Source organism: Petaurus breviceps, unplaced genomic scaffold (genome assembly GCF_028583685.1).
Source record: "Petaurus breviceps papuanus isolate PSGF00001 unplaced genomic scaffold, PetGlider_PUasm1.0 90591, whole genome shotgun sequence".
Classification (NCBI taxonomy): domain Eukaryota; kingdom Metazoa; phylum Chordata; class Mammalia; order Diprotodontia; family Petauridae; genus Petaurus; species Petaurus breviceps.
In genome coordinates this window covers 4875850-4901768 of record NW_027187280.1, presented here as the reverse complement: position 1 = coordinate 4901768, position 25919 = coordinate 4875850, and the positions used below count along the sequence as shown (strand labels likewise).

General features: G+C 42.4%; 1 protein-coding gene across 9 annotated transcripts in view; it reads left to right on the top strand.

The window, feature by feature from the left end:
* MAFB (MAF bZIP transcription factor B) overlaps nt 1-9855 on the top strand; it is a 63970-nt gene extending 54115 nt beyond the window's left edge. For 4 of the 9 annotated variants that reach the window (XR_011163448.1, XM_069063572.1, XM_069063567.1 and 1 more), the window contains one exon: nt 8425-9855. Coding sequence is in view for 5 of the 9 variants with exons in the window: in XM_069063567.1 (XP_068919668.1) it covers nt 8425-8537 (113 nt within the window). In the remaining 4 variants the exon portion in view is untranslated. Of the gene's footprint in view, nt 1-3479; nt 3614-4370; nt 4616-8419 lie in introns of those variants that run through there. The other 5 variants (XR_011163445.1, XR_011163446.1, XR_011163449.1 and 2 more) reach the window with 5 other exon arrangements.
* The last annotated feature ends 16064 nt before the right edge of the window (nt 9856-25919 follow it).

Sequence of the window (25919 nt, the reverse complement as noted above, 5' to 3'; positions counted from 1 at the left end):
CCTTCAATGGGATGGACAGAATGGCAGAACGGAGGTTTGTTCAATTTGACTTCCCAGACAAGAAGACTCTCTTCCAAAATGAAAGGTATAAAGCAAATTGGTGGCTTCTCCAGTTCATGGACCTCTGCCCCAAACCATCTACAGCTCAGCTAGGGAAAGGGAGTCCAAGATACGCTGGACCTCCCATGGCTGCTAGTTCCTGAGCCAGTCTTTTTTTGAGTGTTGTGACCAGGCTAACAGAAATGATTTTAAAATCTGAGAGGCTGGATGATACTTCCTCCAGCTGGGCTAATAACAGCACAATCATGCCAGAGGCCTTCAATCTGCAGCCATTCTGGCCATTTGCAGCTCCACACCTCTGCCTTTCAAACACCCGTCCTCACTCGCCCTCTGATTTGGAAGAGAAGCGCCACGTTTGAGAAATTTGAATCCAGGCTGGGATGGGTCTTGGTGCTGCTGGGGTGCCAAAGTCTCAGTCCTTTGCTACTGTGGCCTACTTAGGTGTTTCTGTTCATGGCTCTGGGCACTTCCCTTCTGCTCTTAAATTCAGAATAACATCTTTGGTGGCTGAGTTTCAAAGCTAGAGAACTATAGACCAGCTAGAAGAGACCTCAGAGAGCATTTATCCAAGCTCCTTATTTTACCAACTGAGGCCCAGAGAGGGGAGTTGACTTGCCCACGGTCACCTGGGTAATGAAAGTGCTGAGTCTGTTTCTTCATTTACAAAGCAGCAATCTATTTATTGCATTACTTTCCCAAGTGCCAGTGGAAGCCGGTGTGTGTGTGTGTATGTGTATATAAGTCTTCCCTAACTCTTCTTAATTCCAGTGTTTTTTCTCCTTTAATTATTTTCCATTTATCTTGAATATATCTTGATATATATATGTATATGTATATATGTGTATGTATATATGTACATGTATATATATATATATATATATATAGTTTGCATTAGATTGTAAGATCCATGAAGGCAGTTTTGCCTTTTTTTTTTGTATCCCCAGCACTTAGCACAATACCTGGCATATTGAAGGCTTTTAATAAATGTTTATTGATTGATTGTGCATGTGTGAATTCGTGTGTGCATGTGTGGGATCCTTTAAAAGCTAGGGATTAGTTTTAGAGTAGGGGTTCTTAACTTTTTTTTGGTCATAGTACCCTCTGCCAGTCTGGACCTTCTGTGAATAATATTTTCTTTCACTCTCTCTTTAAAAATAAGCATAATTAAGGGAAATGCTAAGTTTTAATTAGTTTAGCAAGAATAAAGATGTAATTTTTTTTCCTATCCAAATTTATGGTCTACACTTGGTGATCCTTGTACCCCAGATTAAGAACCTCTGTTTTAGCAAGATTGTTTAGGTCTGTAGTTGAGCTAGACCTTTATATCCTTGGAATGGTAGCAGAGAGAAGGTGAGAAGGAGTTGTGGCTGGAAGGAGGAGGAAGGGCTTGCTTCAGGGAGCTGAGCTTGTGTGCCCTATAAGTGACCTTTCTGCTTGTGATTAGCATAAATTCAGAAATAATAATACTATGAGAGTTAGACTGGAGTTTTCACAGGGTCCCTTCAGCTTTTTGGTATTGTCACCCCCAGACTCAAGGAAATATTGGTTAGATGAATGAATTGAGAAATGAGTGAAGAAATGGAATGGATAAAATAATGAATGAATGAAATAGGTTCTTAAACTCATTTATTTCCCTTTAAGATGTGGATAAAATTTGGCATTTTTTTAACCTTTAAAAAATTTATTGAGATTTTTTAGTTTGCTTACAAACATTTGCAGATTATTCTCTTTCTGTCAAAAAGTCTCCTGCAAAAAATAAAGCAATTAAACAAAACTAACAATATAGTGATCTTGTCTGAAAGTGCATGCAACATCCCACATCTAAAGTACCCCCTCCACCTATTTTAATGGTGTTTTTAGTTAATAAAAATATATTTTTCTCCCTTCCATTCCCCACCTCACTAAAGAAAGAAAGAAAAGCATTTACTTATTTTTTTATTTTTGGAGGGGGGAGGGCAGGGCAGTTGGGATTAAGTGACTTTCCCAAGGTCACATGGCTGGTAAGTGTTATGTGTCTGAGGCCAGATTTGAACTCAGGTCCTCCTGATTCCAGGTCTGGTGCTATATTCACTGCACCACCTAGCTGCCCCACACGTTCTGTTTCTTAACAGACTTGATACAAGGCTCAAAAGAAACTTGAACTGAAGCAAGATGTTAATTCATTAGCTGAAACAAGGTGTGAATTACTTCTGTGCTTGCCATCACACTGCCCCAGCCCACACTATTCTGCCATCTTTCCAGCTTCCCCTAGCACTTCATAGATATAACACATGCTTGGACTTTTGTTGCTAGCTGATACACAGTGAGAGACTGGCTTTCTTCTTTAGACTATGGACTGTGCTCCCCTAGGCTAGGCTCATCCCTTGAAGCATCCATCATGGAGCTGGGAGACAGGGAGGAAAGAAGCCCTGAATGCAGGATTACTCAACAGTATAACGGAGGAGTGGTATCAGAACTTCAATGGCCAAGGCTCGAAGTCTCTGTGTGTATCTATCTAGAAACAAGGTAATAATAATGAAAATAACTCACATAATATAGCGGATCAGGTCAATCAGTTGATTTATCTTCTATGGCATTCTGATTATATTCTGTCACACAGGCACTCTCATTACACTCTTCCATCAATAGACACTTGCATATTTGCACAAAGCACATTCATACACATTGGCATACTAATACAAATTCTTATGCTCACTCATTGGCACATTCACACACTGCCACATTCACCCTGGGACACAGTTACTTTTTCATACTCACACAGAGGGCACTCCCACACTGAGGTACATTTGCACACTGACATAAACACCTGCTGCCATTTACAATGGGTTACTCGCATGCTGCCCTGTTACATATACTGCCACTCATACCCTGGGAAATTTTCATGCATTTGCACACTTGTATACTAGGATGCTTGTGCAATGGTTTGTTCATATTGGATCACTCACACATTGGCATGCTGGTATAGTGCATTCTTACCCATGCTGGCGTACTCATACACTGGCAAACTCATAAACACTGACCCATTTATATATACACCGACACACTGGTCAACTAGGCAGACACATTGGATAGAGAGCACTGGGTTCAAATCTAGCCTCAGACATTTACTAGCTCCCTTGAGCAAGTGACTTAGCCTTGACTTACCCTCTGTCTGCCTCATTTTCCTGTACTGGAAAATGGCGACAACAATCACACCTCCCTCCAGGGTTTGTTATAAGGATCAAATGACACATTTGTAAAGTGCTTCACACAATGCCTGGCACATAGTAGATGCTACAAAATGCCTATTGCCTTTTCCCTCCTTCAACATAGGCTAACACAACCCACTGATGCGTCGGTGCGTTTGTATACTCACTCACCAATAAGCCCGATATTGTGCATTGTCTGGAATTACTGACCAGCTTTATTCCATCTCCTAGGACTTGATGAATAGAAACCTGTGGTTTAGTTTCTTTGAGAAAGAAGAAAAAAGGAAGTGTATAGCTCATTTAAAAAAACATGAAAAATCAGATGTATTTCTCCTGTTGTATCCTGAAAGGGGCTTTATAGAGGTAAGATAAAACAACTGTAACAATTCAGGAACACCAGCTACTTTATTGAATCAGTCAGTTGGACCCCTTAGAATATCCCATGTCAATTCTAAGTAATTTCCATGCTAAGTGAAAATAGAAAGAAAAGTCAAGCTAGGTTTCAGCATACACAGCAGCTTGGGCTGAGCTGGGTCGCTGGCATGAATACTCCTCCATAAGCCTGAAGCTTCCCAAGGAGTACTCTCTGAGGAATCTACCCTGCAATTCCTCCTTCACACAGTCCCCAAACTGCAAGAGGAAGTGAGAGATGCTGGCTCTGGGGGTCAGTGAGTTTGCCCCTCCCCTCTGAGACTAGTTTGGGGGGTTGGGGTGAGGCACAGAGGGCAGAAAGAGTCCCTAGGCAGGTCCTTTCTCCTTATTCCTCAGTTGCCTCATCTGTAAAAATATTAATTAACTTTCTCTAGGGTCCTTTCCAACACTAAATTGTATGACTGAGGATTGAAAGGGGTTAGTATTGACCCTCAAGCTGAGCTGAAGAGAATGCTCAAGCTAGATCGGGCACTTTGCCCTTCAGACTCGTTTTCCAACATTCTTAAGTCCCAGACACACTCATGAAAACTTTCCTAGATGCATTGGGCAGGGACCCATCTGCACTCTTCACCTCCAACCACATTATAACTTTTCACCCCATGCAGCTGTTCTTCCTTTTTCTTCCTCTTCTTCCCTCCACTGTCGTCCCCCACTCACCCCTTCTTCTTTTTCCCTGCCCGGCTTCCCCAGGTCAAACACTCATCAGCAGGAGTGATGGAACTCAGGACATTCGGAAGAGTGGACACAATCCTGTCTCTGGAGTTGGAGAATATGAAGAATAATCCTGCTTCTGATGCTCACTACCCCAGGGACCACTTCCCATCACATAATAAGTCTGGGCTTGTGTTTCTTATTCTGCAAAATGAGGGACCCATTGGCTTCTGAGATCCCCTTTTCCATTAGATCTGGGCTGTTAAAGTTTCACACTGTACTGGGTGAGGCCGTCATTTATTTTTCATGGTTTTTTGATAACTCCTTTATCCTCCTTGATATAGTGCAAGCTTCATGAAGACAAGAATTGTTTTGTGTGTGTGTGTGTGTGTGTATTTGCGTGTGCATGTGTGTCCACAGTGTCTGGCATACAGTAATCACTTAATAAATACTTGTTGGCTGATGGATTGGTCCTCCCTTTCCAGTTGTGAGGGTAGATTATACAGAGAAGGGTCCCCAAGACTTGGCTCAGTTGCTGTGAGCAGAAAGGAAGGAGATGGGAGGAGGAAAGGAGAAGTTGGCTTCCTGGGACTTTGAAAGATTGGGGTTTACATCCCCTGGGGGAATTAGACTTTGTCTCTAAGTACCCCGGGGAGAGCCCTTTCAGGGAACTTAGTGTGGAAGGAACTGGGGCCTCTTAACTCAACTAAGGGTTAGGGATGGCAAAGGGGATTGCCATAAAGCACCACTTTCAGAGGTCCTTGAAAGCTGGCCCAGAGTTCAGTAATTGACAGGTGGGGAGGCAAAGACAGGCCAACTGCAGAGATAATTGATGTTTTCAGCCTTCCAGGTTCTGCTCCTCCTTAACCTGCCTCAGGGGCCCAGGCTGGGTGGGGCCTAGGTCAGTAGGAACCTGTTAAGCAGGTTTGGAGGGTGTGATTATACCATTAAGGGCCAACATATGGAGAGGGTTAGGGACAGGAGGTTGGCCAGGGCTTGTCTCAAGCTTCCTGCACATACACCTTTCATGTAACTGTTCTGTTGAGCTGGAGCTTGCTGGGCCCAGACTGGCAGCTGACATGTCAGGGTGCCCCTTGCCCTGTGAATATGCCTACCTTTCCCAGATGGGTCTTCCTAAGCTGAAAGAGGCAGCCTGTGTGCCTTCTCTCCCTTGCAGAAGGTTCATGCATCCTGTGCCCTCCATTGGATTCCTTCCTGCTGCCCAGAAACCCTTCTTGGCTTTTATTCTTCAGTGTTACCAGATAGGCAAGAGACTTGGTCCACTCCCATCTCCTGGAGGCTAGTGGGATTTCCTGTTCCACACCAACTGGCTGTGTCAGGGGTAGGGGGGTGTACTGAGAGTGAACAGAAGAGTGAAAGATATTCTACTTGGGGTGAGCAGAAGAGAGTCATAGAAAGCCCTAGCTTGTATCCAGTTTCCTTGCTGGGCTACATTTTTTTTAAAGAACAGAATTCTTCAAGCTCAGGCTGGGCCCAGGAAACCAGAAGACCTGCCTGAACTCTCCAGTTTTGGGTAAAGCAACAGGCATGATTCACTGTCTGGTTTGCACACCATTCTTCACTGGCAGCTGGGCTACCTAATTAGTGGCTCACTTGGCATGGAGTTTCCTTTCCCCACCTTCCTTCATTGTTCCCTCTACTGGGGCCCTGTTCTCCTCCCCCAAACCTTCTCTTGCCACTCCAGATTCTGGGGGTGGGGGTGCAGGGTGGAGAGGGGATGGAAACACAAATAGCCACAACTTCCGTGTTTGGCTTCCTGAACCACTTTCAGGTTTCCTGGAGAGCCCCAGGGTCTTTTCCCGGGTGAGGAGGTAGTGGCCTGGCACCTACTTGGGGAAGTGTTTCTCAAGGGAGAAGGAGCTTTGACCAGTGACTGTGGATGTTTGGGGCATTAGTTAAACCAATGCATCTGCATCTAGGACCTGGGCCTCTCTTGCGCAGAGGAGTGAATGGATGGCAACTAAACTCTTGGTGTCAGATTGAGATTAAGGTGAAGAACACTGATCCCTTCTGCCATCTCCACTAGGCGGGCACCCACCCCATAGCAAGGTTTTAGGACAGGACACATTCTCTTTTCCATTCCCCCTAGGACAGTGTAAATCCCATCTGCCATAACTGTGCAATTCATTGACATGCTTACATTGTATAGCAGGTCTAACGAAAACTGAATAATAATAATAAACAACAATAAAATGAGAATGAACAAGAATGATAGTAAATATATCTCACATTCAAATAACAGTCTGTAGAGCACTTTACTCACAAAAGTCCAGTGAGGACGATGGTGAAAATATCATTAAACTATTGGAAACTGTTTTCCTGGTCTGTAAAATGGGGATAAGTGGCTTGCCCACCACACTCACAGAATGTAGAATGAAAGGGACCTTTGGGATCATCTAATCCAAGTTTTTCTTTTTTTAAAAAGGACAAAGAAATTGAGCTCCATATTACCTAAGATCATTCAGATAGTAAAACGGCAGTCAGTTCTCAAACCTCGGTCTTTTGAATCTGAACCCCTATATTTTTTTTCTCTTCTGCTGTGCTGTGCTGCTTTCCAAATGAACATTCGACATCTCCATTCTTTATGTTCCCCCTACCCTTTAATACGATTAGCTTTAAAAAGATGAGAAAGTAAAGTAAAGGTGACATCAAGAAGAGCGGATTGCTGGGTCACAGGGTCATAGATTTAGCACTGGAAGGGGCCTATTTAGTCTAACTCCCTTATTTACAGATCAGGAAACTGAGGCCCAGATAGGTTAAGTGACTTCCAGTTCCCCTGGATAATAATTAGCAAGGCTTAAATTTGAACCCAGATCCTGTGACTAAACCCAATGCTTTTCAGACTGCGCAGTGATCCCTTCAGCATCAGGATTAGGCTACAGGCCTGTGTGGGTAGCGATGCACAATCAGGGGGAGGGGGATAGTCGATGGAGCAGATTTCAAGCATGAGGACAAGGGGGCAGACTAATGGGGGAGCTGCTCCAAGACGCGGGGCGGGCTTGCAGATTAGTCAGAAGGAGATACAAGGCACTCCAGAGAGCAACCTCCACTCCAGAGAGCTAATTAATCATGCACAAAAGCTCATCAAGGAGTGGTCCAGTGATGAGAGTAGACTGAAACAAGGTTATCCTGAAGGTGAAAGACACAGAACTTAAAAAAAACTAAATTTCCAGCTAATTCTATGAGTCTGTATCCTAACATTATTTCATCTAAAGGAAAGATGAGCTGAGCTCTGATGGCTCAGGCCCTCTCTTAAAAGGTTCTTGCTTCCACGGGGGAATGAATGAAGTCTCATGGGACATGAAGGATTAATAGAATTATGTCCCCTCAATTCCCTGCCCTTTTTATTCTCCTTGGGAGTTAAAATTCAATGATAACATTTTAAAGTTTTGTCTTTCCCTTTCTTCTGTCTACAAGCCCATTTCATGGCCTTACAGACAGCAGCACAAGAGTTGGGAGGCAGATATGACTTGGGAACAATGATGACATGGTTCTTGGGTGGAGACTGAAGCAGGAGAGGCGACTAGAATGGGACAGTTGGCTTGCTTGTCCTCCTTTCATGAATCATTCCCTGGGAGATGGTTGGGTTTTAGAACTGGAAGGAACCTTTAATTTCATCCACTCCATCTTCCTCATTTTACAAATGTAATGGGAGACTGGCCAATGAGGACCCAGTCCTTAGTATATTCATGGGTTTGTCCTTCTTGATGAGCCATTCAGAGGCTGCACAATATTTCCTGCATGGTTCCAGCCCAATATACGGAGGCTTGGGGAGAAATTTTCTGGTCATGAATGACTGGGATGATGTTGTGGTGAGAATGAATTTTCTCGTTGGCTTCAGAGCCTGACAGATTAATGATAAAGCAAGGACAGAGTTTGAATACAGAAAGATCAAAATTCTCCCTTGGATTAAAAAAAAAAAAACGATTCTGTCTTCCTCATTGACGAGTAAGGAATATCCCTGTGCTTTACTAGTTAGGGAGAAAGCAGGCTGTCCTGTCTCGCACTTGGCCACCATGTGTCCCTGAGTGTATGATAGCTTCATTTTTTGTTTTTTCTTCCTTAAGCTTAGGTGGAAAAGTATCTGGAGACAGAATAGACTCAAAGAGACCAAGTTATGACATTCTGAACTTTGAAGAGCTATCAGAAGTCCTCTCAAGAACCAGTGTCTGCAATAGTAACTGAGTTTGGTGGAGCTAGTTTTGAGGAGTGACCTGCTTAACTGCACCCAGCAATGGACTGACCTATTGGCCAAGACACCAAGACCTGCAGGAAGCTAGAGCGACTGAGTAACTCCTTTGTGAAATGACAATATCCTCGCAGAAGTTAACTTGGGAGGGACTCCAGGAAGGAGGAAAAGACTCAGGGCTAGCCAGGAGTCGTCTCAAAGTATCATCTGGCTCTACTACATGTGTTTTTTACTTCCATGGACAGCCTGGTGACTGACCTGAGTGGATGAGCCCAGGCCACAGCAGCCAGTTTGACCTGGGAAGCAACCAAGGCGGCCATGACTCACCTCCAGAAGAAGAAGGGAAGAGATCACCACTGAGTCAAAGGCTTTGAATGACTGGACACCTTCTCCCAGTCCCCTCAGCATCAGGGACCATGGCCTCCAATTCTGGTCCATGCCTAAGCAGCTGACCCCTTTCAACTGTACCTCCTCAACTAACTCCACCATGTTGGGCTTTAGGGCATTAGAGGAGTTTCCCCAGGCTGGGGAGTGGGGTGAGCCTAGGGGGGAAAGGGAGGAACCTCTGCTCATCTAGGTTTCAACAGCATCTGCTAAGGGCCATGCTGAACGTTGAGACTGCTTTAAGTATACTATTGACCATCTGCCTCTGGCCTCCTCCACCCATCAATGGCCTCCCCACAGGACTCTTGATTTATCCTAGCTATTCCATCTGCCCATGTATTTTTTTTTTTAAAGCAATCGGGGTTAAGTAACTTGCTCAAGGTTACACGGCCAGTTATTTCTGGGTGTGGTGCTGAGTGTCTGAGCCCAGGATTTGATCTCCAGATCTTCTCAACACTGGAGCCGGTGCTCTTACTCGCTGTGCTACCTGGCTGCCCTTGCCCATGTATTTTATAATATCTCTTTGTGAAAGCTAATTTATATCCACTGGTTAATTGACACTAGGGAAAGGAGAGCACATCTGATAGGGGTTTAGGAGTGATGGTGTTAGAATACTCCTGCTTCTCAGGGAGAGCCTGACAATACTCCTGCTCAATGGTAGAACCCCAAGGGGAGATGTAGTTATTGCCCTGGAGACCCAGCCTGCCAGTAGGAGTTGGGAAGGTGGCCCAGAGCAGGTTTTACACAGAGATGGGAAGCTCCCACAGGTGGTAAAAGTCACAGCCAGGACCTACAGTCAACTTTCGAGACTAAATCCAGTGCTCATTCCACCATGCTGTCTTCATTTCCTGTTAACCATCTTTATTTTGTTCAAGTATTTGATAATTTTCCATGGCAGAAGAATAATAAAAATTGACTCATTCTATCTTATTTCCGTCATCCGTTGTCATCTTTCTGTTCACACCAAGCAAGGGCACTATCCCTTCCTTGATCTTACCCTTTCCTCAACACAACTAAAGTGAAACAAAGCAGACAAGCAACCAGCAACCTTGCTTTTTGTTTTACCTGGCATCATTAAAAGCCGCATCTCAGTGTGCAATGGAACCTTCGAATATTCTTCTTATAGCACCTTGTCATTTTTATATTCATCCATGCCTTATGTAGATTCTTTAAAAATCTGAGTTCTTGGGGTGGCTAGGTAGCACAGTGAATAGAGCACTGGCCCTGGAGTCAGGAGGACCTGAGTCCTCAGACACTTAACACAAAAAACTAGCTGTGTGACCTTGGGCAAGTCACTTAACCCCAATTGCCCTGCCTTCCCCCCCTCAAAAAAAAGCAAGTAAACAAAAAAGTCCTAGTTCTTCTCTGAGTCCCATCATTCATTGAAAACTTTCTCTTGGATTGAGTTTACATATCCCTACCCTCATCCAGGTCTCAGAGGTATGTGGTTCACTGTGTATCACAGATCTTTGGATTTGAAAAGCCCTCTCACAAGCCATTCTTACCAAGAGTAAATCAAGACGGAAGGGAAACAATAATTTATTGAATACCTACTATGTTATCAGCCATTATGCTAGATGCTTTACAACTATCTGAACCTTATAACAACTTTGTGAGGTACATGCACTGGTACCTATTTTATAGAAACCAACATAGGCAGAAGTTAAATTGCTTGTACAGGATCACACAGCTAGTAAGTGTCTGGGGCTGGATTTGAATACAGGTCTTCCTGACTTCAGGTCCATCTCTTCATCCACTGCACCACCTAACTACCTCTGCAAGGTCATTGTTTCAATTTGGGGTCAGTCCTGTAGAAAGCTGCATCAGAAGAGTTATAGAACATAGAGCCAAGTACTAGAGGAAGAGAGCTGTGAGGCTACAAAGTCCTGTTCTTAGAGACCTTACAGTCTCTTTGGAGGATTAAAGTCTATTTCCTATCTCTGGCAAAAATAGTTCAATTCTGCCCTCATTAAAATAACCAAACCCCACAGTGTCCAAAGGCAAGCATGAATACTTCTGCTCAAGAAACTATAGCGTTTCATATTGATTATAATCTTGATAAAATTCACTCTACTCTATGGGTCTCACTTATTCCATCTGTAAAATGGACTTGGTAATCTTCAAGGTCTCTTTCAGCTCTAATGATTCCTTCATTCATCTAAGCATATCAATGCAATAAACATTTTTGAATCACCTACTATGTGCTAGTTTCTGGGGAGATAATTGTCTATGTTATGACTATGAAATACTTTGAAAATAATTTAAAGCAATAACTCAACAACAATACTAGTGCAGAGATACTGCATATTAAGGCAGTTGGGATGGGATTCATCCAGGAAAGCTTCACAGAGCAGACGGAATTTTCAGTTTGGTTTTAAAGAATGTGATGGGTGTGGATTGGTGGAAAGAAGGAAGAAACCATTCCAGATTGAAAGAACAGTATGTGATCTCGCTCAGTGTGGGGGGGGGGGGTAGGAAAGCAGTGAAGCATTTATGGGAAATGGAAAGCTAGTTGATTGATTTGGAGCAAAGCAACCTTGCTGTGGGCAGGGGTGTGGAGGGAGGGATGGGAATTGATGCTGGATAGAATGGAGGGCATTGAATAGCAGATAAGAGTTTGGACTTACTATAGAGCAATGGACCATTTGAGCTGAGAGGCGGCCTAAAGATCATAATTGTACCCCTCATTGTACGAACAAGAATATTGAGGCCTAGAGGAGATTTGCCCAGTGTCATGGGTAATAGGAAACTTTGTGAAATCTTATGGAGAAGGGTTGATGATTGCCTTTGGATTCTGGAAGGGTAGGTCTCTTTCAGGAAATTGTGACTCAATCCTTCTCCATCTTGCCAGCAGCCAGGGGCAGAGGAAACACCCTATAGAGCAGCAAGAGATTTCAGGAAGATAGACGGGAGATAAAGTCTCCCTCCCAAGAGGTTTGAGACACACAAGAACAGCATTTGACTTGGCTGTGCCTGTACACTTATTCTTGGAGGCCAGGGCTCTACTGGATGATGTGGGTGGTCCATTGGGTTTTAGAGTCCACAAAAAGTTTTCTTCTCTACAGGTCAAATGACTGATTATTTTTAGTGCTCTCATGATGTCATTGATCATTGAGGCTCCTCTGCATGGCTGAATGGGAACAGCTTTGGCCCTCACCTCCTTGCTCCATGCTTCCCTCTTCTATCCCTAGTCTCCTGAAAGAGAGCTTTCCCTAATGTATGCTGGGACTATAATGCCCCTTCTCATTTTGAAAAAAAAAGAGATGTGTTGAGATGAGTGATTAGAAGGTATCAGGACAGAGGGTTAACAAGTGGGTGTTCTAAAGTTCATGCATTCTCTTTCTGTCTGAGAGGTAGCATAGAGTAGAGGATATGGAGCTGGTCTCAGAACCAGCAAAACTTGGATTGAAGTCTCACCTCTGACCTATATTAGCCAGGGGACTCTGAGCACATCACTTAGCCTCTTCATTCTCTAGGCATTTTTTAAAAATTAAGTTGCTGTCCTGCATTGGTAAAGGAAGTTCCCTACAGAAATGAAATCAAAGATCTATATAGTTTCTATATCTGATGTAATTTATTTATCCCATTTTACTGCCCATATCCAAGACAGGAGAATTCTTGCTTGCAGAATTTGCTCAAAGAATCTGGGGTAGCATTCTTAGTTCATGGTCAGAGTAAAACCTCAACCTCTCCTTTCTAATTTAGCTTTTACAAATGAAAATAGCCTCCCTTCCCCCCTCCCTTCCTTCCTCCCTTCCTTCCTTCCTTCCTTCCTTCCTTCCTTCCTTTCCTCCCTTCCTTCCCCCCTTCCTCCCCTCCTTCCTTCCTCCCCTCCTTCCTTCCCTCCTTTCCCCCCCTCTTTCACCCCCCCCCCCCCCCCCCCAGGAGTAGGTGAAGGATGGCATCAGCACTGGGAGCTGTCCTATCACAGGATGCTCTGATTGGGTGACTTCTTGGCTATCTCCAGTATTTTCAGTGCAGATGACTTGAATCCAAGCAGTGTAAGAAGTAGAGATGATTAATCTGAGAGAAGAGATAATTTAGAGAGGGACATGATCTCTATCTTTGAGTATTGGAAGACTGTCATGCAGAAGAGGAATTAGATCTTATCTAGTTGGTCCCAGCTGATAGGATCAGGAATGAGGGGTGAATGTTACACCTCTGCAGGTTTTGACTTGACATTAGGAAAATATTTCAAAACAACAACAAACAAACATGAAACATGATTCCTAAGAAGGCGATAATGATAATCCATTTCTATAACCATCATCATCATCACCACCACCACCATAATCACTACTACCACCATCACCACCAATAACAAGAGCAAAAAGATGAGAAATAATATGAGCATCATTACAGACTGAACTGTCATCTACAACTGCCTTTTCTTTACATGGATCCACAAAAACAATTTAGAATAACATTCATCATAGCTGTCACCATACCAAATATTCACAATCCAAGGTGCATGGAACCAAAAACTTTTGAAATATAGACACTTAGTGGAAAACATCAAAATCATGTAGAAATAGAAGATACATATCCTCCCCCTCATCCTTTTGTTACTAGAGCTGTACCAAGGATGATTTCAGCAAGCCTATGAAGTGATGAAGTATGGGCTCTGGGAGCCCCCTTGAGCTCTCCTTGAATCTTTGAGGTACAGGCTCTGGAAACCCCCCTTGAACTCTGATTAAATCTTCCCATTTAATGAGGTATTTGCATGAGTCCATAAGCCTTACATTGTGACTGGGCCCAAACCTCTGTTACTAGACTTCCCTTTGAACCTATCAATCCACCCTTGAACTGGCCTAGCCCACCATTGTCTGTAGTCTCCAAGTAGTCTCCAGCAACTTCCTACCCTTAACCACTCATTGATCTCATCTGACTTCTCCTGAAGACCCTCCCCAAACTCCTCCTCTAGACCACCCCTAGATTCCTCCCACAACCTTCTATATATAAGACCCCATCTTGTCTCCATGTTTGTGAGAGCACCATAGAATGACCTAGCACAGGCTTACTCTGTGTCTAATACAAGTGAACTTTTAATAAACTTTACTTTTCTTTGGCTGAGAAGACTTGAGTTAGATTCATTCTGCAGGACCTGGCGTGTTGGTATTTTGGGGTCTCCAGAGCAACTCTAACCCTCTTTATGGGTAACCTCTTCATGGAGGATGAGTTTACATCATAATACATTGATTTAATCACAACCCCCACCCCAGCTACTTTATCCACAACAGTCCATAGATCATTAAACATAAAATAATAATAGCAGGAAAGCGACTCATTCCAGAACCATTTCTATTTGCACTATACCAAATAAGATGAGAATTTTTCTATAATAATAATAGTAAAAGCCACCCATATATATGAATTAATCTATACATATTAATACATATACACAAGTTGTTTTTATTTTCCCTCCCATACCTCATATGTGTATTAATATACACATATTATATATATACAATATTATATAAATCTTTGAATCCTTAAATACTTGAAATTATAATAAATATATAATTATATATAAAAATATATATAATATACACATATTAATATATATACACAATCATATATAAAAGATGTTTTTGCTATCCTTCCTATAACTAATATATATAACATATATATATAAACATATTAATATATTTCACATTAAATTTTCCAAAGCACTTTTCTTTCAACAATCCTATGAGGTAGATAGCACATGTATTCCATCCATTTTACATACAGGAGATAACATCTGAGAAGTTGAGTAACTTATTCATGGTCACACATGATGTCTGGGACAGGATTCAAAATTAGGTCTCCTGAATCTGGGTCCAGCATTCTCTCTAAATGAGCTCCCTACCACTCTAAATTTTCCAGCAAAAGGAGAATAACCAAATGAATTATCAGGGACAAGAAATTCCTAGTTGTAACTAGGGTGGGGAAACTTGTGTTTTCCTCTATACACTGACTTTTAAAGGGGTAAACACTTTGAAATAATGATTTTAGAAGAGTGTATGATTTTAAAATTTATATGGCATTGTCTTAAGGTCTTTTCCCCTTTCACCCTGTTCTTGATATTCTCTAGATTATTTAACCTCTCTGAACCTCATTTCCTTATTTGTAAAATAAAAGCATCAGACCTGAATATCTGTGTTCTCTATAAGCTCTAATAATATTCAATAACAATGACATTTCTTCCCGAAGTGAAACCATTTGCTTCGATCTAGAGATACCCTGTGTCTGGCAAGTAGAAAACATGATACTTAGATGTTCCTAAGGGCATGGATTGAAATCTGGAAGAGATCTTGGAGATCATCTAACCCAACTTCTTCATTTTAGATTAGGAATCTGAGGTTCAGAGAGGTTGAATGCCTTGCGGAAGTTCACACAAGTAATAAGCAGCAGAGGCGGGCTGTGAATCTGGGTCCCCTGACTCTAAAGTTAATGTTCTTACCACCTTGCCTCCTGACATCTTTCTGCCTTTCTTCATGTCTGCCAGATTCTAAGTCTAGGCTGAGGGGAGCCTTCTTTTGCACATGAACCTCTTAACAGCTAAAGGGAACATGAAGTCATGTCAGTGCTAGTTTGAGATATCAATGTTGGATGGACCCTTGGAGGTCTTCTAGTTCAATCTCTACCAGAGCAGAAATCCCCTCTCCAACATCTCAGACCAAGGACCATCCAGTTGCTACTGAAAGGCCTTTGATGAAGGGGAACCCCTAGCATACCCAATTTACTTTTGAAATTGCTGGAATTTGCGGGGGGAGAGTGGTTAAGAATTTTCCTTATATTGAGAAGATACCTATTTCTTCCATCTATTATGACTAATTCTATCTTCTAGAGCAGGGGTGGGGAAGCCTCAAGGTCCCATATCACTGTCTAGGTCCTTGGGTGCGGCCTTCTGGCTGAGTCCAAGTTTTACAGAACAAATCCTTTTATTGAGGGGATTTGTTCTGTGAAGTTTGGATTCAAAGGGCTGCACTCAAGGAACTAGAGGGCCTTGAGGCCTCAGGTTGCCTACCCTTGTTCAAGGGCCTAGAAAAATTTGTCTAATCCCTCCTTGATTAAAAAGAGCCTTGAATACTTGAAAACAGCCATCATGTCCCAGTCCAAAAGCTCCCAATTTCTTCAGCTCAAGGTATGTCATGGCATCAGAGAATCATAGAAAATGTCAGACCCTCAGAGATCCTCTAGTCCATGTTCTCTGCCCCTGCTCCCATTTTGCAAAAGGAGAGGCACAGAGAAAAGGGGGAGAGGGGAGTAATTTGTCTAATGTCACAAAGGGAGTTGGGGTCAGAGCCCAGGTTTCCCAGCCCAGAGTTCTATTTTTTTTCTCTATTGCACATTCTCTCTGGGCATGTTCATCTGGGGTAGGGGACAGACACTTAGGGCAGAGTGGCTGGCAACAAGTTGGCAGGGATCCTGGCCTCTGCTGAGCAAATACTAGTACATGTGATGGGTGCTGGACTTCAAAGTGGGACAGGCCATTCCCTTCCCAGGTGTGGATCACGTCACTCAGGAGCTGTCCTGTGATCCTGGGTGAGGTGGGAGAATGCTCTCAGAGCCCATTGGCTGGCCTGTGTAACCTTGGACCTAGAACAGCGACAAGGGAATTCTTGGAAATTTGACGATGGTGTGCTTTGTGGCTGATGCCTTTGTCCCCTGGGGTCCTCTTTGCTCTAAGCTGTGCCCTGCTCCCAGGGACACTCTGCAAACTGCTAGACACAAGGCCATCTCTCTTTGGGAAGTGCCCTCTCTGGTGCCAGCCTGCTGGGAGTGTTAGCAGTCACTTCGGCTGGGTTTGGTGTTGGGGATGTACTTTGAGTTTTGAGGAGAATAGCAACAAAACTAGTAATCAAGAAAGAGACAGAGGTAAATACAGACAGTGAGAGGGGATAAACCCAGGGGTGGAGATGTGGGAATCCTTGGGGGATGGGAGTGGGGCAGAGAGGGTTCAAGGCCATCTCTGGAGAACCCTGGGGGCTGGAAGAGCATGGAGGAAGGACCATAAATGGAAGTTCTGATCTCTCTCACTTGCACAGAAAATCTGAGAGAATGTTAGAGATGGAAGAAAACTTAGCAGTCATCTAGTTTGCCTTTTAATTCACTCCTTCGTTTGGTCTGCGGTCTCATTCACTTACTCTCCAAAGGTACAGTGCAAGACCTCCATGCTTGCTTGTTGTTGTTGAATCACTTTTCAGTCATGTCTGATTCTTTCCGACCCCATTTGGGGTTTTCTTGGCAAAGGAACTGGAGTAATTTGCCATTTTCTTCTCTGGCTCATTTTACAGATGAGGAAACTGAGGCAAACAAGGTTAAGTGATTCACCCAGGGTCACATAGCTTGTAAGTATCTAAGGCCAGATTTGAATTCAGGAAGAGGAATCTTCCTGACTCCAGGCCTGAAGTTCTAGCCACTGCATCACCTTACACTGTCCATTTCTTTCTGTCAAGCTCCCACAGAGTATCCAGTGCCTGGCGCCTTGGAGGCCTTCCTTCAGTCCTTTCCATTTTTATAGATAACTGAAAAATACTTATGGAGCACTTATTAAGTACCTACTGTTTGTAAAACATTGAGCTAGGAGCTGGGTATACAAAGACAAAAACAATAACAGTCCCTGACATCAAGGATCTTACATTCCTCCAGAGAATTCTCTTAAGTTGTTGATCTTTTATCTTTTGTTCTCACTATAAGACCAGGCTTCATCTATTTCCAGTCATATTCATCTTTCATAGGATCATTGATTTAGAGCCTGAAAGACAATGGAGATCATCAAGTCCAATACTCTCACTTAACAGATGAGGAAATGGAGACACAAAGAGATTAAGTGACATGCTCAGGTCACACTGACAGTGTCTGAGGTGGGATTTGAACCCAGGTGTCTTGATGTCAAGTTCAGAATTCTTGCCATTACACTACATTGTCTCCTTAGTGACATCTCATTTTAGTGAGAAGAAACAGACCCAGAGAAGGTAAGTGACTTGTATAAAATGACAAGCAGCTCTTGGCAGAGACGGGACTGGAATCCATCCTCTGATGGAATTCCAGTCCCATGTTCTTTCCATGACACCACCTTGTTTTTCTTTCTCTTGGTTTGATGTCAATCAATCAATCAATGTCTGACATTCCTGGGCATAGTCTCCCAAGATATGTGCTTTTACTAACCTACTGGCCCAATTTACAAGCATGGTTATGACCCCTGGAGAGGAAGCCAAGGGATTCCCCCTATCTCACTATAACCCTCTATTAGGAGGATCCTGATTCTGCCCACTCACTGGGGACCAATAAGATGCTGCACCTTCCAAGCAGCATCATCTTGGCTTCCTACCTAATCTTGATTCAGACCTGGTTTCCTGGAAGGAAGGATCATGTGTATCTTGACTGGAGAAAATAAACATGGTATTTGTAGCCAATGAGAAAAGTTTTCCTTTTTTTTTTTCTTTTTCTTTTTGGGAGGAATATTGAGTGCTTCATTGGCTATATTTACTAGCTAGCTCTTCCCACCGAATGTGGGTTTCTTCTTTAGGGAAGGAAGATTTAAAAATTAATTGAAATCTATTGTTTGTATATCACCTTTACTTAAAATGTCCCTTCCATTTTCCAAATTAGAGAGCTTTTCTTTAAAAGAAAAAAAAAGAAAATCAGTAAAACTAACCAATCCCTCAACCAAATCTGAAAATATATGTAATGTTCCATACCCATAGACTCCCACATCTGCAAGGAAAGGAGGTTCTGCTGTTTCATCTTCAGGGATGAGGTTGGTCATTATAATTTCACAGAATTTAGTTTCTTTTATCTGACCTGCCCTAATATCCCATAAACCCCATTGAATTAACTACTCTTAGCTACTTCGGTAACCTAAGGACCTTTGGACCTTGCCATCTTCCCCACTACTGATCCTTTAGAACTTCTAGGCCTTTCCATCTGCCCTAAACCTGAACTTTATTATATGTTTTCTATCCCCCAAATAGAGTGTGACCTTCTTGAAATTCAGAGCTGTCTAGGTTTTTCTAGTTGGATTGCTTGCTGGACTTGAAGCCGGGGAGAATTGAGTTCAAATTCAGCCTCAGAATCTTACTAGTTGTATGTCATTTATCTTCTGTCTCAGTTTCCTCATATGGTAAATGGGGATAATAATAGCACTTACCTCCCAGGGTAGTTATAAGAATAAAATGAACTAATATTTGTCAAGTGTAAAACCTTAAGGTACTATGTAAATGTTAGATATTATTATTATTCAAGAAAGGAAAGGCTGTTATCATAGGCTGCAGAGGATTAACATACATTAATGGGGATTGTCCCTCAGCAGTTTCTTTACTAGAGTATCTCATGGAACACACCGCTGCAAAGATGAGCCAAGACTGGCCATGTCTAACGGGATATCTGCTTCCCACACCTAAGTCAGACCCCACCTCTTGGACACTTTTGTCTCTGCTGCTTACTATGTGGCCTGGAGGAGAGAATTCACCCTCTCTGGGCCTTTCTGGAAAGTAACGAGCTTGGCCTGGATGATCTTTGGGGTTCCTTCCAGCTCTGAATTCCATAATCTATTATAATAACTATAGAAGTAATCAACTTATATTTTTATCAGTGTGTTTTAAATGAGTCTACAGCAAGCACACCTTGGAGAGAAACTGCAGGGAAACAAAATGAGCTGGTCTTGGAATTGAATGGGAGAGAGCAGACAGGAAGAGATTTAAAAAATGGTGAAGTGCTTTAATGATCTCAGGTTGTTACTTGTGTGCATTTGTGTGCCCAAGTATGTATGTGCTCTGTCTGTCTGTCTCTCTCTCCTTCCCCTCTCTCTGTCTCTCTCTCTTCCCTCCCTCTCTTTCTCTGTCTCTGCTTGTTTCTCTGTTTCTCTTTCTCTCTGTGTCTCTCTGTCTCCATCTCTGTCTTTGTCTCTCTCTCTCTATCTTTGTCTCTCTCTGTCTTTCTTTGTCCCTCTCTGTCTTTGCTTCTCTCTCTGTCTGTCTCTGTCTGTCTCTGCTTGTCTCTCTGTCTCCGTCTCTGTCTGTTTGTCTCTGTCTTTGTCTCTCTCTGTCTCTGTGTCTCTGTCTCTGTCTCTCTATATTTAACCTACAAGTGGAGGCTGGCAATTTCTAATGGGATGTTAAAATAACTCCAATTTCTAATGCCAATATTCTTTTAGTGATGTTGGCTGCTTGAGAGTCTTTGAGAACCATAATCTCTGAAAAACTGAAATTGTGGGTCATCCAAAAAGTAAAGGAAAGATGCCTCGTGGTTCTAGATAGATAATAACATATTACCAAGGTTTACTTGAGGGCAAAAAGTAGCTTTAAAAGTTTTCATCTAGAAAGAGTGTGATCGGAAAAAAGATATGAGCCAATTCTGAAGTAAGAGCAAGTTAAAATCAAATAATAATACAATAACCCCTTGGTGCTGCCCTGGTATCCAAGGGATGCTTAAATACCAAGAGGAAGGTCTCTAGTCTTTTTGCTAGAATCTCCATGATGGGTTCTAAGACAATATGAACAAGAAGAGCAGAGGTCATTGGTCCCTTTGAAGTATTAAAATTCAAGGTTTATGAAGTCCTTTCTTTGTAGCTACCCTGTTGGGGTTGGTAGCAAACATGCTGTTAATTATGCTCATCTTTACAGATGAGGAAACTGAGGCTCAGAAAGATTATGTCTTGCCCATTGTCATATTGCTTGTGATGTCAGGACTGGGTTTTGAACCCAGGCTTCCTACCTGTGAATCTGGTACTCTTTGACTGTGTTCAGCACTGTGAGGGAGACAGAAATATCAGATAGGATCCCTGTTCTTAGAGAGCCCCTGATCTAACTGGAGATATGAGATGAGGAACATGCATAATACTGTTAGATCTCTGGCACTGTACAATTTAGCTCTTAATTATAGACTGCCTTATACTGTTCTCCTAGTGCCATGGGACCTCATGGGAGAAGAAAAAGTGAGTATCGCAATAGACAAAGAAGGCTTCATGGAGGGGACATGACTTGGGTTAGAGGATAAAACTGGATTTATACAAACCAAGAAATTGTGGGAGGGAAGATAGGAGGGCACCCCATACAAAAGCAAACCTTTGATTTTAAGCTCAAGGCTCTTTCTGCCACATTGTGCCATCTCCCTCTGTGTGGTCTGTATACAGAAGGTGCTTAATAAAAGTTCATTCAAGTAGAAATGGCTGGAGTAGGATTACAAATTTACAAATAGAAAGGACCTTAGAGGCCCTCTACTATTGCCCCCCCTTTTTACAAATGAGACTCAGAGAGATTGTGACTTCCCTTAAGTCAAACAGTGGCAGTCAGCATTTGAACTCAGGTCCCTTGTTCCAAGTTTAGCAGTCTTTCTATGCATGGTACCATGCTGCTTCTTTGTAACTTCCTTACTAGCTGTCACCTGTGACATATGGCAACCAATCTCTACTATAGGTGTTAATCACCTGATATGCTTAAATGCACCTGGCTATGGGGATATGAAGGCTTCAGGGAGCTTGGGATCTACTGGGGGGAGACAATGTGTTCACATATACGTGTATGTGCGCACATATATGCAGGTGCATGTGAACACATATGTATAACACACACAAACATATACACTTTTACATACATACACACGTACATATACACACATGTCTATGTCTCTAATACACATCCTGGACTTTGGGGGTGAGGAAGGGCACTGTGGGAGGGGACACTAAGGTAGAAAGCAGTGCTCAAATTGAGCAAAGAAAACTTGGGATCCTCAGATGGGGACTTAGGAGAGCAGGGTCTGAATGCTGGCTATGACATTAACTAGTTATATGAACTCGGTTTCCTCACATGTAAAGTGGGGCTCATCCCACAATTTCTCATTAATGCCTAGTTTGCACCCCGAACCATATAAAACACTTCCTGCCTTCAAGAAGCTTATACTCTATTGATGTGACTGCAAGTACCCCAAATACTCATGCAGTGTGTCCCAGGGTGGTTACGAGAAGAGCAGTTTTTAAAACTTAAAATGATCTGGAAATGGGAGTTGCTGTTGTTAACATGGAGGAAGTACCTGGGGCACTAAGGGTAAGCACAGTGGGTTCAGTTGAGGATGCTGTCATTTTCCATTCCTCACAGGAGACATCACAACCTACTTCAGGGACATTAGATTTCAGGCTGAAAGGACTTTACCAATCTGTTGGTCTGAGAAATTGGGGTGCATTGGAAAGAGCAATATTTGGAGTCAGACGACCTGGTTTCCACTTCTGACACTGTGTGACTTTGGACATGTCACTTAACCTCTCTGTGCCTAGGTTTCCTCATTTGTAAAATAAGAGAGTGAAAATGATAATTTCCTTCCAGTTCTTTGAACCATCTCATTTTGTAGATGAGAAAACTGTGGTCCAGATGGAACCTCTGCCAAGGGACTTGTCCAAGTTCATGCAGGTAGAAAGTAGCAGATTTGGGATTCTAACTCAGGTCTTTGGACTTCAGAAAAAAGAAAATGCTTTTCCTTCTGGTTGGTGGAAACATGACCTACAGCACTGGTGTGTTTGAAATCTCACCTCATTTTTTTTTCCATTTGCAACCAAGGCTTTAGTGCTGGCTTTTAGTTAACCACAGCCTGACTCCTGGCATTTTTCTTTTTTTTAAACTCGGCTCTAATGAGTAGCTCTATGAGAACAAAGCCCTGTGCCCAGGCCAGGTCCCTTGAGCAATTCTACAATAATAAACCAGTGTGTTCAGCCCAATGTGTTTGAGCAATCCCCAGCCAGGATCAATATGCCACTGAATCCCAGACCCTTACGCAAGTTGTCGACCGCCACCCCTCCCCCTCCCCCTCCCCCTTCCTGCTTCTGATCTGGCTGCCTCCAACCACCGGGCAGGGGGAATCTTTGCCATGAATGGCTATAGCATTGAGGGCCCTGGAGTTGGTCTGCAGCCAAAAATCTGAGCAGAGGCTAATTTCAGGCATGTAAGCCCTTTTGCATTTGGCAAAAGTAACAACCCTCATGGGTCTAACTGTTAATAAGTTCTCTCATGTTTTAAATTAATTTGTTTTTAGTTTTTATCAATCTCTTTTGTTTTTAAATCACTTTCCTTTCCAAATATTTTCCTCCCCCTTCCCTATTTTGGGAGTAATCCCCATGTCACAAATAATTTTTGAAAAAAGAAGGTCCCTAAACATAACCAATACAGTAATCAAACCTGACAGTATATATAACATTCCACACCCATAATCCCCCACATCTCCAATGAAGAGTGGGCAAAAGTGGTCTCTTATCACAATGTAAAGAAATAGGGAGGGTGTGTTGCTCAAGTCTGTAGACTGCTGAACTTTTTGGAGTAAGGAAGACCTGGATTCGAATCCTATTTCTGGCTGGCTTTTTGACCATGGGCAAATCACTTCATTTTTCTGAGCTTTAATTTCTTCATCTGTCAGAGATGGTTAACACCTGTAGTACTTCGATCATAGGGCTGCAGTGCAGCTCCAATCACACAAACAAAACATGTCAAAGTGCTTGTTAACCTTCACAATGAATGAAAATTGACTCAATCAATTAACATACATTTTATAAAAATATACAGGTGAGATTGTCCTTTCCCTCAAAGGGTTTACATTTTACTAACAGAGTAGGGATTGAGGTTGGGTTCTTGCCGGTTAATGCAAGTATGGGATATATCACTGTCAGGTCCTGTCAGGATTGCCATGAACTCAGGAGCTCTGCAGAAACAACAAATAATTATAGTAACCCTTGGAAGTATAAAACTAACCTTGATTAGTGAAGTTACTAATTGTAGCTCCTTTTTTATGGACCTTAGCCACATTCAGCTATGACCTGCATTAAACCCAGATGACGGCTGTAAGCACTTTAGGGAACTAGGAAGGAGGAAGGATGGTTAGAGAGGGACAGAGGCAGGTTCCTGCTCAGAGGGACCCGAGGGAGTCAGTCAGGAGGGGTTAGTCTGGAACCATTTCAAGAGTTAAATGTTCAAGGAGTGAGAAGCTTATTATGGTTTAGAGGGGGCATTTTGGGTGGGTGAGGCGATGACACATGAAGGCTGGGAGATGGCAGTGCAGAAGGCATGGAAAGGGGACCAGATAAGTTTGCTGTCTGTAGCACAGACCACGAGCTGGGGATAGTGGGGGGATGGGGTCATGTGGTCAAGGCCCTTACAGTAACCAAGCATCTAGGAAGGGCCTGAGGGACTATTCCAAGAGCTTGCTTACAGTTCCTCTTGCCCCTCCCACCCCAATGTTCCTTTTCTTCACCCATCATCCCCTTCAGTCTCCAGAATTCAATCTCACTAAAGCATTCAGAAGGATTAACTACTGAAGTCCCCAAAGGGACTTCCCTTGGGGGAGAGACAGAACAAAAATTCATAGAATTTTAGGCTTTATTGTCACATAGAATATTTAAAACACAGGAGGTAATAGTCCTCTATACTTTGTCCTGCTAGACTGTTTGTAGTCTTTCTTCAGTCCTGGGGAATACATTTTAGATTGACATTGATAGCTGGAGCATATCCAGAAAAAAGTGACCAGACTGACTTGAGACCATATTGGACAAAGATGGAAGAATTCAGGGATGTTTTGGATGGAGAAGACTTAGAGGGGATAAGACAGCTGTCTTCAAGGGCTACCACAGAGAATAGGGATTAATTCAACTTGTTGAGGTTGGTATTAGAGACCAGAACTAGTTGGGGCATGTGGAAGTTGTAGAGAAAGATTTAGGCTAAATGCAAATGAGGTTTCCTAATGCTAATGTGGTCCAGAATCTTGCAAAATAGGGAATTCTTCTTCAATAGAGATCTTTGGGATTCCTTTTCAAGTATGGGTTTGACTAAATGGCTTTGAGATTCTGTGATTCAGGAAGATAATCTCACCTGCAAAGGTGTAAAAAAGTATTTTGGGTTGTAGTCAGGAGATCTAGGTTCAAATCTCAGTTCTAACACTAGCTGTGTGATCTCGGTCAAGGATTTTCACCTCTCCAAGCCTCAGTTTCCTCATATGTAAAATGAAGGAAAAGAATACTTGTGCTGCCTTCCTCAGAGTTTTTGTGCCTGGACTATCACAATAGCCTTCTTATTGGACCCTCCCCACTCCAATCCTTCCTCCCTTCAGCTGCCAAAGTGACCTTCTTGAACCTCAATTTGACCCCTCCCCCACATTAATAAACTCCAACAGCTCCATATGACCTTCAGTAACAAATCTAAAGTTCTCGTCATTTAAAACCCTTTGCAACCTGACCCCTTTCTATCTTCCAGTCTTCTTATTCTTTACTCCCCACCATGTTGTATATAACTCACTCAGACACGCTTGCTGTTCCTCACACACAGCATTCCACCTCTCATCCCCCTGAATTTGTACAAGCTGTCCCTTAATACTTGGAGTATTCTCACTCTTTACCTCTGCTCCTAGACCTCTCCTGGCTTCCTCCAAAACTCAGCTAAAATTCTTCCTTCTGCAGGGGGCCTTTCCTTGTCTCCCCAGTTGCCGAAGCTTTCCCTCTGAGAATAACTTCTATTTAGACCACAAGTATCTTGTTTGCCCATAATTTTTGCAATATTGTTACTTGCATTAGAATGTGAGCTCCTTGAGAGCAGGGACTGTGTTTTTACCCTCCCCCCCCTTTTAAGCATTGTACCTGGCACATTATTCTTGTTGACTGAATAAATGAATAATAAATAAATTAATTATAATTTATGATAATATATTTATAATATAGTTTATTAATATTATTTATTATATCATATAATAGATTATAATTTAGTATATAATAATATATTTTATTAATATAATTTGTTATATAAATTAATAAAATATAATTTATAATAATAACAAAATAAATAAATTAATAAATGAATGAATGATTAATAAACAAATAAATAAAATAAAAAGAAGTTGTTCTTTGCCTAAGGCCACAAGGCTAGTAAGTTCCAGAAGTGGACCATGATGGTACCTTCACTAAAATCTCTTCCAGCAATACTTCCCTTATGTTTCTATAGCATTCAATAAATAATACCATTTATGGGTGCGGCTAGGTG